Source organism: Leiobunum rupestre, chromosome 7 (assembly GCF_980474605.1).
Source record: "Leiobunum rupestre chromosome 7, qqLeiRupe1.1.hap1, whole genome shotgun sequence".
NCBI lineage: Eukaryota > Metazoa > Arthropoda > Arachnida > Opiliones > Sclerosomatidae > Leiobunum > Leiobunum rupestre.
Window position 1 is genome coordinate 23,635,008 of NC_143390.1, and position 18,250 is coordinate 23,653,257.

At 36.2% G+C, this 18,250-nt stretch overlaps 2 protein-coding genes and 1 long non-coding RNA gene across 4 annotated transcripts; 1 reads left to right on the plus strand and 2 right to left on the minus strand.

Moving 5' to 3' along the window:
• Window positions 1–838: 838 nt before the first annotated feature.
• LOC149935232 (eclosion hormone-like) lies at window positions 839–11,380 on the minus strand. Its single transcript, XM_090153020.1, has 3 exons — window positions 11,224–11,380; window positions 6,251–6,371; window positions 839–1,769 (listed from the first exon to the last, which is right to left on the minus strand). Exons 2-3 carry the CDS (start codon window positions 6,349–6,351, stop codon window positions 1,625–1,627), a joined length of 246 nt encoding a protein of 81 aa, XP_090009146.1. The 5' UTR covers window positions 6,352–6,371; window positions 11,224–11,380; the 3' UTR covers window positions 839–1,624.
• A 660-nt stretch (window positions 11,381–12,040) lies between these two features.
• LOC149935233 (uncharacterized) lies at window positions 12,041–14,682 on the minus strand. The gene is made up of 5 exons (XR_016482325.1): window positions 14,298–14,682; window positions 13,606–13,806; window positions 13,304–13,404; window positions 12,249–12,327; window positions 12,041–12,154 (listed from the first exon to the last, which is right to left on the minus strand). It is a non-coding gene; the product is annotated as an uncharacterized LOC149935233 (long non-coding RNA).
• On the plus strand, window positions 14,570–16,294 carry EloB (transcription elongation factor elongin B). Of its 2 annotated transcripts, XR_016482324.1 has the most exons (5): window positions 14,570–14,692; window positions 14,996–15,139; window positions 15,499–15,598; window positions 15,663–15,829; window positions 15,958–16,294. XR_016482324.1 is itself a non-coding variant. In XM_090181054.1 (4 exons), exons 1-4 carry the CDS (start codon window positions 14,690–14,692, stop codon window positions 15,770–15,772), a joined length of 357 nt encoding a protein of 118 aa, XP_090037180.1. In that variant the 5' UTR covers window positions 14,570–14,689; the 3' UTR covers window positions 15,773–15,938. The 2 variants fall into 2 exon arrangements, 1 of the variants encoding a protein (XP_090037180.1); XM_090181054.1 differs by lacking the exon at window positions 15,958–16,294 and having other exon boundaries at window positions 15,663–15,938.
• The last annotated feature ends 1,956 nt before the right edge of the window (window positions 16,295–18,250 follow it).

The window sequence follows — 18,250 nt, forward strand, 5'->3', positions numbered from 1 at the left end:
GGTGGTGTCTTGGGTATTAGCCTAGCTGATTATTGCTAACGCGCCTCGCTAGGGGGAGATTTTCTTCTTGTGATGACGTCACTCCGTTACTAGCTCTCAGTAAAATATTCCCCAAAGTGACAAACTTATGGAACAATATTATAGACTTATGCTTACGTATATTGTAGAGACACAGAGTTGATATGATAAACGGGGGGAAATGCAGACATTTTCCCCTAAGGTCAATATAAACAAGATTTCAAATATTGCTCCAAATATTTTTTTGAATAGTTTGGAAAATATCGTACCAGAAATTCGGGATACCTATTCCAAACGGGATAGGGAATAAATTTTAAGATTTATCGTGCCAGAGGGGTCAAACCTTACGAGATAGTTCGTGGCTTAGCTCGAAGAAGGGTCGATTTGCCTGTTCCCTACTCTCAGCTAAGACCCGCCTGACCTTAATTCAAAGCCAGAGGGCGCTACGACATTATTAGCATAAGAAGCGCGATAATATTTGACTCGAAGCTACAGGCACGAATACGATTTGATGGATTTTTCCAAGTCCATAATAAACCTAACGTCGAAAACGTTCCAGAAGACGAAATGGAATTGGTAGCAATTATATTTAAATTGGTTTTGAAGGTAGAAGTATATATTTTTTTGACGATAACAAAAACAGTGAAAAATTATCTAATTTTAAAGCATCCCGGAAGTAAATTTCCTGGTAAAATATCATTAATCCCTTGTTTCCCCAAAGATTAAAACTCTTCTGTTTACAATAAAAAAAATCTCGTATAATACATAGGCAGTACGCCGTTTTGAAAATGAAAATTCTTTATTTTGTCGTCAATTTTAACGGTTTTTTTTTCAACGTAACAGAACGCCAACGATACTTTTTGGGCGAGGTTGCTACATCTATTATATCGACAACAAAGATCACATACGCTATGAGTATATAATTCATCTTTTAAAAATAATTATACATTTATAGCGTTTTCCATTTGCCTGCTCTCGAGCGCTCTAGATCGCTCTGATCAACATTTTACGTTCCATTTGCGTGCTCGGGTCTACTCCGATCAAGTTTCGCGTGTTCCATTTCCCGCTCTCGGGTGCTCCTAGATTGCCCAAAACCGATCTGCCGATTTCGACAGATGAACGGATCGAGATAGAAGCAAATTTTTGCGTGTTCCAAAACCGATCTGCCAATTTCGACAGATCAACAGATCGAGATAGAAGCAAATTTTTGCGTGTTCCAAAACCGATCTGCCAATTTCGACAGATCAACGGATCGAGATAGAAGCAAATTTTTGCGTGTTCCAAAACCGATCTGCCAATTTCGACAGATCAACAGATCGAAATCGGAGTAAATTTTTGCGTGTTCCAAAACCGATCTGCCAATTTCGACAGATCAACAGATCGAGATCGGAGTAAATTTTTGCGTGTTCCTTTAAGATTTTTTGGCAAAATGGCAGTCCAAGACGTGAAAATTCAAATTACTAGAAGACGAAAAACATCAAAAAGCGGGAATATGATAATGGGATTTTTCGTTTGCGGTTTTACTCTAGTCGATCGGGCAATCAAATGGAAAACGCTATTAGTAAATCTAGGATGGGTTGAGGATGGTCGCGGCCAAAAATCATCTTCAGGCGATTCTGGCCAAATATCGAGATATAGTCCCAGGCTCGTTACAATCGGGTAACAGCATTCCTCCGGTTTTGATGCATTCTTCGGCGCACATTCGCCCTTGGAAATAGTCGCCGAACATCTTCTTGCATTGACCGCAGTTCCTGAAATTCACAAGAATCGTTTATTCAAAACGTAAAGAATTAATATTTATCGTCTATTTGAAATACAAATTCCTTTTGCAACAGGAGGAAACGATTCACTAGATTAATTAAACCTAGGAGCAACGAACACAACACCAATGCTTCCACTCTGGGAAATTTGAAATTCCCTTTTTCTATATTAGGTAACCCAAAAAAAATCCCTTTTTTCCCCTTTTTAATGTTAGAAATTCCCTCAAAATTTCCCAATTGATTTCTAACATAATATAACATTTTCAAATAATATTTAAGTCAAGGAATATTTTCAAATAAAGTTATTTTATTATTATAGACCAGAATTTGGCAAAATAGGAATATCGATTGTTTATTTTTTTACTAAATGCTTTTTTTTCCAGAAAAATGGGAAATTCACTTTATTCCCTTTTCCCCTTTTTCCAAATAAAAATCAATTTTCTAATTTTTAAAGTTGAAAATTCCCTACAAAGGGAGAAATTCCCTAAAAGTGGAAGCACTGCACAGCACCCCACACAAGGAGAACGCAACCCGTCAAAAGTCTTACATTTTCTCGTGTACAATTTTCATTGGTTAGACGCTTTAGCCGTCGAAGGGGAAAATTCGGAAATTGTCTTCCCCCCTTTCCGTAAAACGTTCAGCGTAAAGGTTCGTCCAATGAAATTTGTACACAACACTGCAATAGCTTGTTTAAAGGCTGGCTGCGTTCTCCTTGTGTTTGTTGCTCCTCTTTTAAACGTACTAATATTTGCAAATGAATTTAATTAAATTATAAAATGTCAGTTTGAGTTTGCATTTTTCCAAGCACACAGTACCAACCACCAACGCCTTTTGTATCGCTGAGGTGATCCTTACATATATACCAGCGTTGCCTGTTCCTGAAACTCAAATTATCGTACCAGAGTAAAAAAATTATCGATTTCAAAAATACATTATCGTACGCCTAAAAACTGGCGGTAAATTTTAATTTTCTGTAAATATACCGACGTTAAACTTATCGTACGTCTGGCATGCCAACGCATATTTATTTTCCTTTTGGTTTACAAACCCCTTTTTAAACAGTAGGGAAACCATTTAAAGATGGTTTCGCAGAAGACAACTTATATAAATATAAAAGGCAATAACATTTACATACAGAGTTAATGTCAACGTATTATAGTGAAGGACAATAAGCTATATATAAATATAATACAATTATTTAATTAATTTATCTAAATTTCCCCACCCCACCTTGTGATCGCTTTTACACCAGGTAGGAGCTAAGCTCACGGGATTATTTACATTTTATTAGGGGTGTGCAAAATATTTGGTTAGACCAAATAATTCGATCAAATACCGAATCGAATATTCGATTCGTCGAATCGAATAGCACTTGGGAAAGTTCGCGAACATTCATTTTTCTTGATGAAATAGTCGAATATTCGAAAAGATAGGAAAAAAAGTATTTGGTATTTTCAAATAATTTGCAAACTGGTCGAATAACCGCGGGTCTTTTTGTAATTTGTTGAGTTTCAAGGCCATCGGAGGAGAACGCTGGGATAGTTAAAAAAAATGTGTATTTTAAATATTGTTTGTAAAAGTTTTATTGAAAAAGTTTAGTTTTATAGTTTAAATTTATTAAATAAAATATATATTTTACATTTGGTTTAGTATTTTACTATTGCAAGTAAAATGAACAGTGATTTCAATTACTTTTTTATTTTTTGACAAATATGCAAACAATTTGGTTATTTCAAAACCAAATACGTCGAATTATTTGGTATTCGAAATACTATTTGGTATTTGATCAGTTAAGTGGCTTAAAATTTTGCTCTAAAAATATTCGACCAAATTATTTGACGTTATAAATATTCGATTTGGTATTTGACGTGCCTTGAAAAAAATATTTGATATTCGATTCGATACCCAAAAAATGTTATTTGTACACCTCTACATTTTATAACAAAATGGAATAAAATAAAATGAATACAAAAAGAGATATGTACAAAATATTTACAAAAGATTAGTTCAAAAACCTTAGTTTAAGTTTGAGTTTGATTCCATTTTGTGCGCGGTTCAATTGAATGAATTGAACTTATTTGCTTCTTTTACAAAAGTCCCTTTTTTATCTAATTTAAAATAATATTCACGAGCAGAGATGCGTGGGATATAAACAATATAAACAATAAACAAGTTATACACTAATAGAACTTCTCGATGTAATACGATAAACTAACGCAAGTGTAGTAAAAACCAAAGAATGTAAAACTATTTACAATTTACAAAAATTTAAATTACATATATTTACAACAAATACTATTTACAATGTATTCAAAACACATACTAACTAGCTGAGCGCTTTAAACGCGGGCCAACCCAGCGACCGAGAATTCTTTTTGTGACGACTAAATCAGGCCAGTCTGCGCAGTTCAATTGAATGAATGAATGAATATTTATTAACTCTTTGTTAAAGAACAAATCCTAGGGGTGTGCAAAATATTTGGTTAGACCAAATAATTCGATCGAATACCAAATCGAATAAGCGATTCGTCGAATCGAATAGCACTTGGGAATAGTCGAATATTCGAAAATATAGGAAAAAAGTATTTGGTATTTTCAAATAGTTTGCAAACTGGTCAAATAACCGCGGGTCTTTTTCTAATTTGTCGAGTTTCAAGGCCATCAGAGGAGAACGCTGTGAAATTAAATAAAATAAAAATTATACATTTGGTTTCGTATTTTATTATTGCAAGTAAAATGAACAGTGATTTCAATTTCCTTTTTTATTTTTTTGACAAATATACAAACTATTTCGTTATTTCAAAACCAAATACGTCGAATTATTTGGTATTCGAAATACTATTTGGTATTTGATCAGTTAACTGGCTTAAAATTTTGCTTTAAAAATATTCGACCAAATTATTTGACGTTCTAAATATTCGATTTGGTATTTGACGTGCCTTGAAAAAAAATATTTGATGTTCGATTCGATACCCAAAAAATGGTATTTGTACACCTCTAACAAATCCCTTTTATAACAGGGAGTAAACCATAATTAGAATATTCCAATCTAGACATTTCGAAATATTTCGAGGAAGGGGTCAAATTGAAGAGCGATTTTTAATAAAATAGGTCAAAAGGTGGCCATCTCATCTTTCGCGATATTGCAATTACCACGATTCAATTTTGGAACAAAGTGCCGCGACCCTCCACGAATCCGACAAAGGGTCTTCCCCGGAAAGGATAAAAATTAATCATCCCGGTTCGTTCAAACCAAAACACTTGAAAATCCCTGCCGCTTAAAGTTCTATCGCGGGAAACCATGGCAACTACATACCCCATCTCCATAAACTTAATTACGGAAATTCGACTCGCAGGGAGGTCCCGTTACCGGCGCGAGTTCCGTATGACGTAAACGTCTCTTGGAAAGGCCGGGTGGAGACGTTACGGAGTACCCTTGGACGGCTAGATGGAAGTAAGGGAGCCTTTTAAAGTTCCAACGAGCCACCCTCGAAGTATATACTTATATCCAACCTCCTAGCGAAATGTGTCGCGCTGAAGAGCGCCTCCAGGGGCATCCTTTTCCGCTATTAGCTTTTACTTCTTATTGTATTCAGCCACTTTTAGAACATTTTCCCCGGAATTATGCAAAAAGAATAGCCTAACTATAATTACGTCAGAGTCAGGAATCCATACCTCTACTTGGAACGCTTATCGCGACAGATATTCGTCTCGATGTGACCGACGGTTTTTTTGACGTCCCTATGTTAACTTACCAAACAACAACGTGAGAAGGGAGCGTGCGCAAAGGGGATTTTTTCTCTCGTAGGCGGGGCCAAAGCCGTCAGAGTGAACTTACCATACGAGATACGGCGGGATAAGCTTTCCAAGTAGAGGCATGGATTCCTGTCAGAGTTTATTTAGTTCTCCGGAACGCGGTGGCCATTAAGTTTCGTAGGCGTCCACTTTTAAAAACCTTTAAGTTTGAATATCTAAATTCCCAACTATACAGGGTGGAAGCCTCAGCCGTGGTCCAGCCTCGGTACTTCTCCCAGTACACCAGAGTGCTGCGGGTGGAACACTTCTACAGGCGCTGGTAGGCCAAAAATAGACCAATGGGATAATTGGAAGCCTCAGCCGTGGTCCAGCCTCGGTACTTTTCCTAGTCTAAAAATAGAACAATGGGATAATCTTCCAAATGCTTTTTCGGGCGATTGGATAAAAATGCGCTTCTAATTATCTCATTGGTCTATTTTAGCCTACCAGCGCCTGTAGAAGTGTTCGACCCGCAGCACTCTGGTGTACTAGGAGAAGTACCGAGGCTGAACCACGGCTGAGTCTTCCACCCTGTATAGTAGGTATAGCTAATTAGTCATTTGGGTGGCGCAAACGAAGGACCTCATTAAACTTTGAGAGTGCCATTATCGCGAGAGTCTTCTCGGCGTAGATCCTGTTAGCGAGGTAAACAACGCGGCGGCGTTGGTAATACTCACATAATGCACGTCTTGACCGAAGCCGAGAGAACGGGGAACGGATCGGCGAATAACAGGATAATGCTGAGGAACGTCAAACACACCAATTTGTTGGATTTCATCTTGATTTGGCCTCGGGAATCTATTCGGACACAGAGACGTTAGCGACTGACTTCAACCATTTTCCACGGAGTAAGCCTCCTTTGGGTATAAATGGTTCGCTAAGACTTAAGGTTCGTTTTCACTTGTGCAAAAACGCCACAGCGGTGAACGTCGACGCAAAAAATCCCCGTTAGGCCTAATACAAATTTTACGCGTCGAAGCTCGCCGTCGTGCCATTTTGGAAAATGGTACGGAATCACTAGCTTTGAATTGTATATATGAACAGTGGCGCACCCTGGATTTTGTCTGAGGCGGGGGGGGGGAGGCGATAAATCACGAAATGATATGGGAGAAGTAACATGGAAAATACTTCAAAATAATAATTTTGATGTTAGACCTACGGTAGGACTCGCGAAAATATATTTCAGATTGAACTAAATTATTATGCATATCACTTATGCGACGGACAGATGGACGTCGAAGTTGTCGCATGTTTAGTCGGTGGTTATATCTCCAATGCATTATGATTTATATTTATAAAACAATTTCGGACACAGCCTATATTTCGGGGAACTTAATTAATTGTTAGACATTTATTTATTTACACCCACTCTAGTGAGAATGTTGGCACGCGCTTGTCGTCGAGGTTGATCGATCTTTTTAGGTCTAAAGGACATGGGCGGATTAACATGGGAAAATCCCCCCCCCTTACTAACGATTTCGATGAAATTTTGCACAGATGCTTTATAGTTCGTGCAAAGTTTTAGATCTGACAAATTATTTTTCAAGAAATACAGTTTCGATTAATTTTTGCATTTTCTTTATATTTTCAATGGGGAAATGGGAACAATCACATCACCGGTGATATATCTAAAATGACCTTAAATGGAATATAACCTGCAAAGCAATCTTTATGGAAGACCCCTTCAATTTTTAAAATTTCCCTGTACAGTGGCGCCAAACATTTCGAAAGCCCAAGGCAAGAGCGGGCAAAGTTGCAAACGTTGGTGTTCCACACCAAATACCTGAGGTTATATTCCCTTTAAGTTTTTTGACTAAATTACAACCACTGCTACCAAATATCATGGAGCAACATCCTTGAGTAGTTTTATATTAAGGAGATTAGCGGTTTTAAATATACATAATTAAATCCACTGTCAATGCCAATGACATGTATTATCTATGCCATAGATAATACATGTCATTGGCATTGACAGTGAATAATTATCCCATCGTTCCATAGATTCTACGGAACGATGGGATAATTATTCGAACCTGTATCTCTTGAAAAAAAAAATTGTCAGATCTAAAACTTTGCATGAATTCTTACATTGATGCATAAAGCATCTGTGAAAATGTCATCAAAATCTTTAGGGGGGGGGGGGATTAAGTTCGCCGGTATATAGGCTATGTCCGAATAAAAATAATAAATATAAATCCTAATGCATTGGAGAAATAACCACCGACTAAACATGCGACAGCTTCGATGTCCATCCGTCCGACGCATAACTGATATGTATACAAATTTAGTTCAATCTAAAATATATTTTCACGAGTCCTATAATAGGTGATTCCGAAAAAGATTGGTGGTCACATCAAAGAGTATAAAAACTACGTAACCTAGAGATATAATGACGGTCGAAAGCAGTAAAGGAAGTTGTAGCAACCGGGGGGGGGGGAAGGCACTCAGTGAATTTGCACTTCAAATTTCGGTACCGCAGCGCCACTACGGCAGTATTTAGTACAATATATAATAAAACCGGAGAAAAATGGCAGTTACGGTGTTGCGGAGGTGCTAAATTTGGCATTTTGGATATTTAATTGTCTAATATCTGTCAATTCAAAAAAGTGACAGTAATTGGTTACTGTTTCGTGAATTTTTTAGTTAGAATTTGTGGATTCGTTGTTTCGGTGTTTATTTTCAAAAAGTGAAGAATAAGGCGTTTGTTCTCTAACGTTGCCAAGTCCTAAAGGTAACCAATTCCTTAATGAATTTTCAAGAATTTTGAACTAAATCAAAATGATTGCCACTTAAAACTGCCGTAGTGGCGCTGCGGTACCGAAATTTGAAGTGCAAATTCACTGAGTGACTCCCCCCCCGGTTGCTACAACTTCCTTTACTGCTTTCGACCGTCATTATATCTCTAGGTTACGTAGTTTTTATACTCTTTGGTCACATGATTTGGTTACTTTCTGTTGTATGGTTAAAGTATTTGAGCGCGCGCTTTATTTTTCATTTTCAACGCGCGTGCACAATCGCGCGAGCCACAATCTACTAATAAATCAAGAGCGCGCGCCCATAAAATTAACTCTTTTTACATGTATTTGTCGATATTATATTTCAGAATCACCTATTGTAGGTCTGAGGTAAAAATTATTAGATATGTTAAGCCAGGGCGTAGGCGTGTAGCATGTACAAGCTGTATACAAAAAGGTTCGTCTATACGTTAAACAAGTTTTCCCTACCCTCTTTTAGAGTAGGCTTAACAACTATTTTTTTTCCGACTGTTTGTAATGATAAGCAAAAAACATTTTATGGAGGCTTATTTTCTCCCCCCCCCCCCTGGGTGCCACTGATTATATGAAACATAATGATGACAAGTTTTTGTACGAAATTTTCAATCTGAAGTTAATTTCGGAAATTCAAAACTTATTTTGAGACTATAACTGTGATTTGCGTGCTGATTTCTGGTTCTTTATGGCAAGGGAGTATCCAGGATATTTTTTCGGGGGGTTCTGACTTTCTACCCCCTTTCAGACCTAAAACTAACTTACGATTTGCCCCTCCCCTTGATATTGATCAGTAATTTTACGTTTAGCACCCCCCCTCTTGATCCATTTCGGGGAGGTTGAGCCCTCAAATCCCCCTCTAAAAACGCCCTTGCTTTATGTTCGTTTTCGAGATTTTAAGAGCTAATTTCACCAATATTTCACAATTTTCAACTAAATTTGAAGTAAATATTACTAAATTATTATTGATACTCTGTAAAGTATACGGAATTTTGAAGGAAATTCGACATCTCCGGTACCCAAGATTTCGGGGAGCCCGTGCCCACTGTGTCCCACCGACTACGCCACTGTTAAAGTAGCCTATTACGCGTAAAAAAAATATTTCCAAAAATGTCCCTCGACAGTGTGGTATCGCGCTTCTCTTTAAACATTGGTGTATTGCTACTGGAACACTTCTACAGGAGCAAATAGGCCAAAAATAGGCCAATTGATAAATTCGCTTTTAAAAAATAAATGATGTTCCCGAAGAGGAACGAAACTAGTCGTCATTTAAAAAAAAAAACTTTTTATTGTACAATTAAGTGGATTTTCAATTTCAATTTTAATATATGTACTGAAAATAAATACTACTTGAATAAAATAGTTTCATTAAAATTTAATAAGTTATTTCTATCTTAAAAATGAAGTTTTAAATTAATGGGACTAGATAGGTTGAAGGCATAAAAAATAATTTTTTATAAACCCTTAATCTCCTGAAAAACGGAGAAAAACCAAGTTTTATTTATTTCATCTTCCGCGGATGGGGTTCGGGAAGGGGGGCGAATACCACGAAAAGAAAAACGTAGTAAAAAACAAAGAAAAAAGATTAGGAAACAGATGCTCCCTTCTCTTTTCGCATTCGAAACCATTTTTCATTCCCTGCCGCGATGTATCATAAAATTGGTCTGTAGGGAAGTGAAGGATCAAAGTGGCATTTTTCATATATACCTGAGGGAAAATTGCCTAACCTTTCTTATCTCTAACGTAGTTGAAGGTGAAACCCTATAAATAATACCACCTTGTATACGATAAAATTCCCCCCTAATCCTCCCCTTCACAAATTCGTCGATGGCACCAAAAAAATTTATATCTACAATAAACTCGAGGGAAATTAGATCCAAAACGTTTGATCTCTACAAAGTTTAAAAGAAAAAATCGTTCCGAACAACTTAAGGACTGATCGTGGAAGATGATAGGATGCTAAGGAGATCAAGAGTGGCGATAGAGGCTGGAGAAGGGAAGGAGATAATGTTCTGTTCGAGTGTGGTTCGAACGACAATATTGCTTTCCGGGAAAAGTAAACGGGAAAAGACAACTTTCCCGAATAAATATTGTGACAGTATGTAATTTGCGAGTTTCGGGTATGTATCTCTATATATATACGTATATATATTGTATGTGTTTGAGTGGGAGTCCTAAAGGAACGACTTATAAGAGAGGCTTTTTTAAAACAAAATGTCCGGGTTTATTTAAACTAACTTTCCCATATGGTAGTCAATAAATGGGAACTTCAATTCAACAACCGGGAAGTTCCTTTTCAATAACATTTTTTAAAATAAAATAGGTAACTTTTTAATACGAGATAATTTTAATTATTTTTTATTAATTTTTTTGAGAAACGGGTTAGTAAACACGTACAGAATAACGCAATCGAGAACTAAAACAAATTTAATTAAAAAAATAAATGAATTTAAGCTACATTTTTTAAGTAATAAATCACGTTGTGAATTTAAGCTAACTTTGTTTCTTTAAAATAAACTACTTTGTTTACAATGTTAAGCTAAAAGGAACCACCTATGGACTGCATTGTAAAGGATGATAAAATTAGCGAATAAGTATAGATTAGTCCATTATGAAAAGGGATAATAAAGCTAAACCCTAAACAAATTTTAAGAAATTTAAAAACTTACTAATAGCTCGTACCGATAGGTCTTCGAGCAAACAAAAGGACGCGAAACAAAACTAAAACCATTATGAAAACGTTTGAATTTCTAAAAGCAACTTAAATGGTCTACGGTGATGGCGTTAAAGGGGCAAAACTAAATGTTATAAAATGAATTCGCCATAAATAAAAACTAAAGATGTTTTTTTTACAAGTATAACGATAAAGAATGGAAACTCACCAATGCAAAGAAATAGAGCTGAGGCTGGCAAAGAGGAGTGTCTTCCGTGTGGGATCTTGGTCTCTGACACCTGTTGACTGTTGGAACTCGAATGGGAATGGATCACGCTCTCGGGCGGGCTTTTAAAGTGGCGGCCGCGGTGAAGGGGAAAAAAGAGGTCTCCCGTTGGAGGACCACTAGCGCCGCCACCAATCACAAATTTACAAACCGAAATCTCGCCCAAAATTTAAATAATATACAATGATCATTTTAAATTGGAAACCCCCGCCTTCGTGCGTCTGATATTCCAATATTTTCCTGGAATATCGGAATCTTGCCAAGCCCATCACAGCTGTAATACCCTACGCTTAATCGGAACTTCTTTCAGATAAGAATACGCCTTTGTTTGAAACTTTAGTTATGGTTATGATAAGTAACCGTTATTTCCATCGAACATTTCTAAATTGTACGTGTTTTTGTTTAGGCCAATTTAAAAACAAATCTATTTATATTGGTGTAGTGACCGAGGCCTTTTTTCCGTATTTTTCCGCAACCAATAAAAAAAAGTTATCATTCCATGATTAGTCTAATATATTGTTTGCAAATTGAAATAAAGCGGCATTTTCGCCTCATTTTTTCAAATTTAAAAGTTAAACTAAACCTCTAGACTAGTTTAAACTGATTAACAATGTAACGCTATTAATGTTTTGTGGTATGTTTACTGATATTAGACATTTTATATCGATAAAAAGTTAAAAACATTAAAAACCCTTCAAAAGTTTAAATTTTCCGCATTTTATTTTTCCGGAAAATTAACAACACTATATTGGTGTGAAAGAAAGGCCAAGGCCCTAACTGTGTCTTTTATAGCGCGTTCCACTGGTTGATCTCGGGCGCTCCGAGATCGCTCGATTTTTGATTTGAAGTTCCACTGGGAGCGCTCGAGGTGGATCTGAAAATTTTGGGAGATCAGCAAATTGCGAGTAATTTTTATGCGCGAGATGTCGGCTGCTATAGAAAAAAATTCTTGATTTCGGCTGGCTTACATGTTATTTTAGTCATCTTCTGACAGCTCTGATGAAGAATTGGAAGCTGTAGCATTAGAATATTATGCACCGAACATAACTGGACCCAAAATTATTAATTAAATGATGTGGTTATGAACAATGAGGTAGAATAAATAGAGATCCAAATCCGCCTTCCAGGACCTACGGTCACGGTTTATAGAATCTACACAGGTTGGAGCGCTTGGGATATGGGAGGGTCCGCTTACTCGCTACTCCCGCGTTTAAATGTTTGAAATCAGCAGGCTAAGGCGCCGAAAGCGTCATCTGGAGAAAACTAGTGATTTAATAAAATGCTTCGGGACTCCAACCTTGGAAGGTTTTCTGGATTTCATATTTAACTAAGGTAAATATACTGTTTATACTAATTCTTTATTTGTCATATTATTTAATACTAAAACACCTTATAATTTTCAAGTTGTATTTTTGGAATGTGTTTTAAGCTTCCTGTTTAAAAATATGATATTATTATTAGGCCTTAGCGTAGATAGACACGTGGATTTTTTTATCTTTAATCTTGGTTTTAAATTAAAATTTTAAATAGATAAATTAAATAAAAAACAGGTGAAGCTTTTGTGGTATTTATATTTCAAATTAATTTTTAACAAATTGTATATAAAGTACATTAGTACTCTTTATAAGTCTGGAACAGGGTTGGCAGGCAGTAGAAAATAAGGGGACCTAAGTAATTGCTAGCATGTACGAAGGTACCGGGAGCTCCAACATGTGTAGATTCTATAAACCGTGCTACGGTTTCGCGGGACAGTATTTGTTGAGTCAGAGAGTTGGGCCTAGTAAATGAACTTAATCAAATTGTGTTGGCGCCATCTATCGTATTATTGGAGAACTAAACCTTAATATATTTTAGAAAAGTGTCTGCTTATAGAAACAGATGGCGCCAACACGATTGGATAAAGTTGAAAATTAGGCCTAGTTCTCCTACTCAAATAAAACGTGTCCCGCGAATCCCAGATTTGTTTGGATCTCTATTTATTTTATTCTACCTCTTTGGTTATGAATTGACGGCTTTTACTCACTTTTCCGGATATTTTGACACGGTAGGCGTGGCCTAAATCAGAAGGCTTACTGAGGTACATCAGCCGCTTTGAAGCGCCTCAAGAATTCTGTTCAAGTATCACTGCGAGTTGGGGCGAGAAAGTTAGGTTAGGCTTAGTTTATTAAATTTGTTAAGTTTAGAAATGAAATGGATTCCAATAAATTTGATTAAAAAACGTCAGCCATACGCGGCTTACTGGTTATTTTACTTAACACAATGGTTAACTACCAAAACTTAAACTTTTAATGGCCCAATTTCAAAAATAAAAGGTCAAAAACTTACTAAGCCTAATCATTTAACGCTCCAGCTTCTCTACGAAACTACGCCGGAAATCGACTTCAGCGACGCCAAGTTTGTCCACATTGAACTAAAATTAGCCGTGATTTTCCTATTCCCAGTATTAACGCGTCCTTATTAAAGCCTAAACAGTGAGTCCATTCTTGGTCCATTATCAGTGGCGCTCCAACAACATCGGAGGCAGATCTATGACGTCAGATACCAATTTTAGAGCGCTCAGAGGTCTTAACAGTGGAACGCGCTATTATAGCGTTTACAATTTGATTGCTCGAGATTCGCTCTGAATCTGTCTTTATAGTCATAGATCCCCGATCGACTAGAGTAAAACCGAAAATGGAACATCCCATTAACATATTCCCGCGCTTTTTGGTTTTAGTCTGCTTGTAAGCCTTGGTCTCCCAAAAATTTAAAAGGAACACGCAAAAAAGTGCTCCGATCTTGATCTCGATCCGTTGATCTGTCGAAATCAGCAGATCGGTTTTGTGTTATCTCGGAGCGCCCCCGAGAGCATGAAAACGAACACGCGAATGGAACATAAAATGTTGATCAGAACGATCTAGAGCGCTCCAGAGCAGTCAAATAGAAAACGCTATTATATTTATTATCATTTTAGGACATTATTTCACAAAACAAATTCACAAAACTACAACAAAATACATAAATAAAATTATTTTTACCTTTTAAAAGTTATGTAGAAAAGTTTATTTTATCACTGATAGCACCAAAAAGTAGTATCCACTAGGGTAGTCTACAAGCGTGGTTGACCTTTGAACAATTCGTATTAGCTTGTTTCCACGGAAAAATATCGTTATGCTGGTTTCTAAACCTACAACGATTTAAAATCATAAAATGGGCTGTTAAAAGTAAATTTATACCGTTTTTCGCAAGGAAAATTGTTGAAAACCCAAAACCCTTCTGACGTGTCGCTGAAAACGAATTTCCCTCTTCGTCGGCGACGACTCACTAGCGCCACCACGTGGAAAACAATGCCACTTGAAATTTCTTTTCATTCGTATCCATTCTTCCCAACTTGACGTAGTTAAAGAATATTAAAATTTTCCCATCTAAAATGGTAAATAAAGATCTTTCAATTTATAAATTAAAAGTTAATACTATAATATTTTATAAATAAATCAAAAGATGCGCTAGTTTTTCCAAAGTTTTACGTTTTTGTTAAATATAAGATACCTATCACCTAAGCCTTGGTTCTAAATAAAGAAACAGGCCTAGATTTGAAAGGCCCTAAATTTTTTTTTAAATTTTGAAAGGTCACCCCAAACAAATTTATAATAGGCTTTCACAACGATGTAATAGCTAATGCTTATTCTCGCGTGACCTACCCAAGTAATTTAACAAAATGAGCCATTTCTTTTAGGATGTATTCCTCATGATCCGTCGCAAAGAAACTACTATTTTCCTCGACGCTAAAGAAACAACATCCGTCTATGAACTGAAAAAAATGGTTGAAGGTATTGTTAAAAGGCCACCTGACTATATCAGACTCTACAGGGAGGATCAGGTTTGTATACAGTCACTTATAGTGGGTTGAATTTATTCGCTTTTCAATAGCATTTAATGTAACATGGTACCCAAGACATTGAAGTGATTTTAAATATGATGTCCTAGTATAACCTAAATGCTCGGATGATTATTTTGTTGCGTTAGCCAAACAAATATGAAGCTATTTACACCGTTTACTCCTACTTTGAACACGGAGCATAACGTTTTGTACCAAAGGTGTTTTTTACCGATAGTATATGGTCTAGTGTAAATATAGTAAAAAGTGTAATTTTGCAGTGGAGTTAGCGAATAATTTTCACGTAATACATTTATTCTGACTGTATATATGTAACTAAAACCTTTTTGATTTTTATCTAGATTATGGACAACAATAAGACTTTAGGGTGCTACGGGTTAAATAGCGCAACTGCAAAAGCTCAAGCACCAGCAACTGTGGGACTAGCTTTTAAAGACAAAGGTAATTTTTTTTCACGCAGTTTGTACATGAATGACTACTTTCTAACGCTTCTTTCCATTTACAGAAAGTGGTAAATTTGAGCCTTTAGAAATCGCAGCTTTGTCCAGTCCGCCAGAATTACCCGATGTAATGAAGCCCGCAGAAGCACCCAGCCACGAACAAACTGTGGCATAAAGCTTAAAACTACGTTTCTTTGGTCATTGCTTCGTCACTAATTGATTTGTTAATTGGGTATTACTATTATGTTGTTTTTAAAAAACCCAAAATTCACGCTATGGTTGTTTCATTTTACATTTTCTTTGTTCCTACAAATAAAAAAGATTTAAAGTAAAAATCTAAATCTAGGGTGTTTGTTTTAGAGGAAGTTTAAACTGCAAAAGGAATACTACAGATTTTGGCTTTTCAATAATCAAATGACTTAAATACAACTGCAAGCCACTTTTTCGTTCTCTTGAAATTACAAAACTTTCATTACATATTTTAATTTTAGAAGAGTAGGTATTTAATTAAAGGTTAATGTTCAGTTTGCGAGCTTAAAGCTCGGAAAACTGGTGAAAGACTTGTAAAAATAATATAGGTGTATTTATTTTACCAAAAAAAAATTACTTTCACCAAAAATATTTTTCTTTGGCCATTTAAACAGTTCATGTTACCACTTGTTGTATATATAAAAAAAAACTGGAAGTTCTCAGTCTTTTCTAAATCATAATAAAATTTTAAAAAAGTGTCTTCCGTGTTGTGTTTTTCTTATGACAGAGATTCAATAAGAGAAAAATAAATATGACATTAATGTAATTGATTGCTACCTGTAATAGATCTTTACCTCATGTCATATCTGAAGAGTTTTCGCCTTGTATACTAAATTATTCACTGTGTAATTTCCCTGGAAAGCCTTCTACGATTCAAAGTGCGAAAGCAAATGTACAGGATAAAGGAGTTTCTGTAAGCTTATCAGATCTGTTACGGGTCTATTTTATTACTAGATTATTTCCAATGTATATATAAAATTATTGGTTTTTTCTGTATGTTAGTTACTGCAAGATTAAGGAAATGGGGGGGGGGGGGGGGGTTGCCGTCGGAGCGTTGACCATTTAAAAATACCGCTTATTTCCTTCTCCCCCCCCCCCCTTAGCACTCTGTTTCGGTACAGTTTCCGTTCTAGTTTTCTGAATGATAATAACGTTACGCGAAAACAGAAGTAAATCATAAAAATCTTCGGGGTAAGTATCTAACTACCTATTCCGTCTTTGTTAAGAACGTGCTATAGCGTAACTAGAGATTTTTCCGCTTGGGGCAACGCTTCTCAATGCACAACAAAAATACTATAAAAAATAAAATTATGTTTAAAAGTGTAAAATAATTTTTACGGCAAAGACTAAAGAAATAACTTCACCACAATAGACTTATCACTAGTATTTGTTGGCCTTCAAAACTTATATCCTCCTGTAATACAGGATTTTTATAAATGTGAACTCCTTGCCTTCGCTGTATTCGGGACCGAAAACTATCGCAACGCCCCCTTTGGTTCACCATTGAAACCTAGATAGGTAGCGGCTGTTAACAAGAAAACGCGAAGTTAGTTACCCCCGCCTCACCCCCCCCTTCTAACGAAAAGCATGGCCAATGTTTATCACGAAATACACACATTAGCAAAACTAACAACACTAAACTATCGATTTGAAACGTAGCGGAAGTGGCGCAGGAAATTAAATAATTAATCTTTCATATCTCAATTATTAAAAAAAAAGCATAATTGGGACCTTGTTTAGGGTTTGAATACAGCGTGAATGAATTTCATTACTTTTGGGCAGGGATTTTATGGCGTGTGTAAACTAAAATCTAGTGTTCGGCCCAATACGATATGAAATCGGTATCGGTCACCGATATCGCGATTTTTCCGATTAATCGGTTCGCGTCTAAAATACCGACTTTACCCGATTATCAAAAAAAATCTTCCGATACCGATTTTACCCGATTTTTTAAAACCGATTTTCTTACAGTCCTGGTAGATGGCGCCACTAACCTTGACCGTTTGAAGTTCAAACTTCAGTTGCGGCATGGAGAAATGGGGGTGGAGGGGAAGAGACGGCATTTTCGTAGATCAAGCCATGGCTCCCGGTTTCCATGGTTACGAATTTTTGCGTCGACTTTGGCTGGGAGCCCTCAACTTGAAAACCACCTTAATTTATATTAAAATGTATTATTAAAATCTAAAAAATTAAATTAATTTTGATATGTTTTTTTTTCTAAATTCGATTAGCTTGTATTTTGAAAATACAATCCACACTTAATTTTTTTTAAATCGGTAACATTAGTATTGGACCATTGATAATGAATTGTAAAATCGATATCGGTGGAAAATCGGTATTAGCGGACATCGGAAAAAAATCGGTATCGGTGGAAATCGGTAAAAAATCGGGAAAATCGGTATCGGTAAAAAAATTGGTATCGGTATCGGTTGAAACATGAAATCGGAATCGGTTAAATTACGATATCGGCCAACCCTAGTAAAATCGCTCTGGAAAAATGAACCATCCACCGGAAATTGATTCTGGCTGATCAAAGAAAATAGAGAGAGGAATAGAAATATTATCTATAATATATTAGATCTACTCACTTCCGGTAATTTTCATGACGCCTATTGAAATTTTA

Coding starts and splice junctions, on each gene's coding strand:
- LOC149935232 (XM_090153020.1), bottom strand. CDS start 6,351: ATGAAATCCAACAAATTGGTGTGTTTGACGTTCCTCAGCATTATCCTG. Junction 1,770..6,250: donor TCGGTCAAGACGTGCATTAT/GTGAGTATTACC, acceptor TGTGAATTTCAG/GAACTGCGGTCAATGCAAGA.
- EloB (XM_090181054.1), top strand. Junction 15,140..15,498: donor GACTCTACAGGGAGGATCAG/GTTTGTATACAG, acceptor ATTTTTATCTAG/ATTATGGACAACAATAAGAC. Junction 15,599..15,662: donor ACTAGCTTTTAAAGACAAAG/GTAATTTTTTTT, acceptor TTCCATTTACAG/AAAGTGGTAAATTTGAGCCT.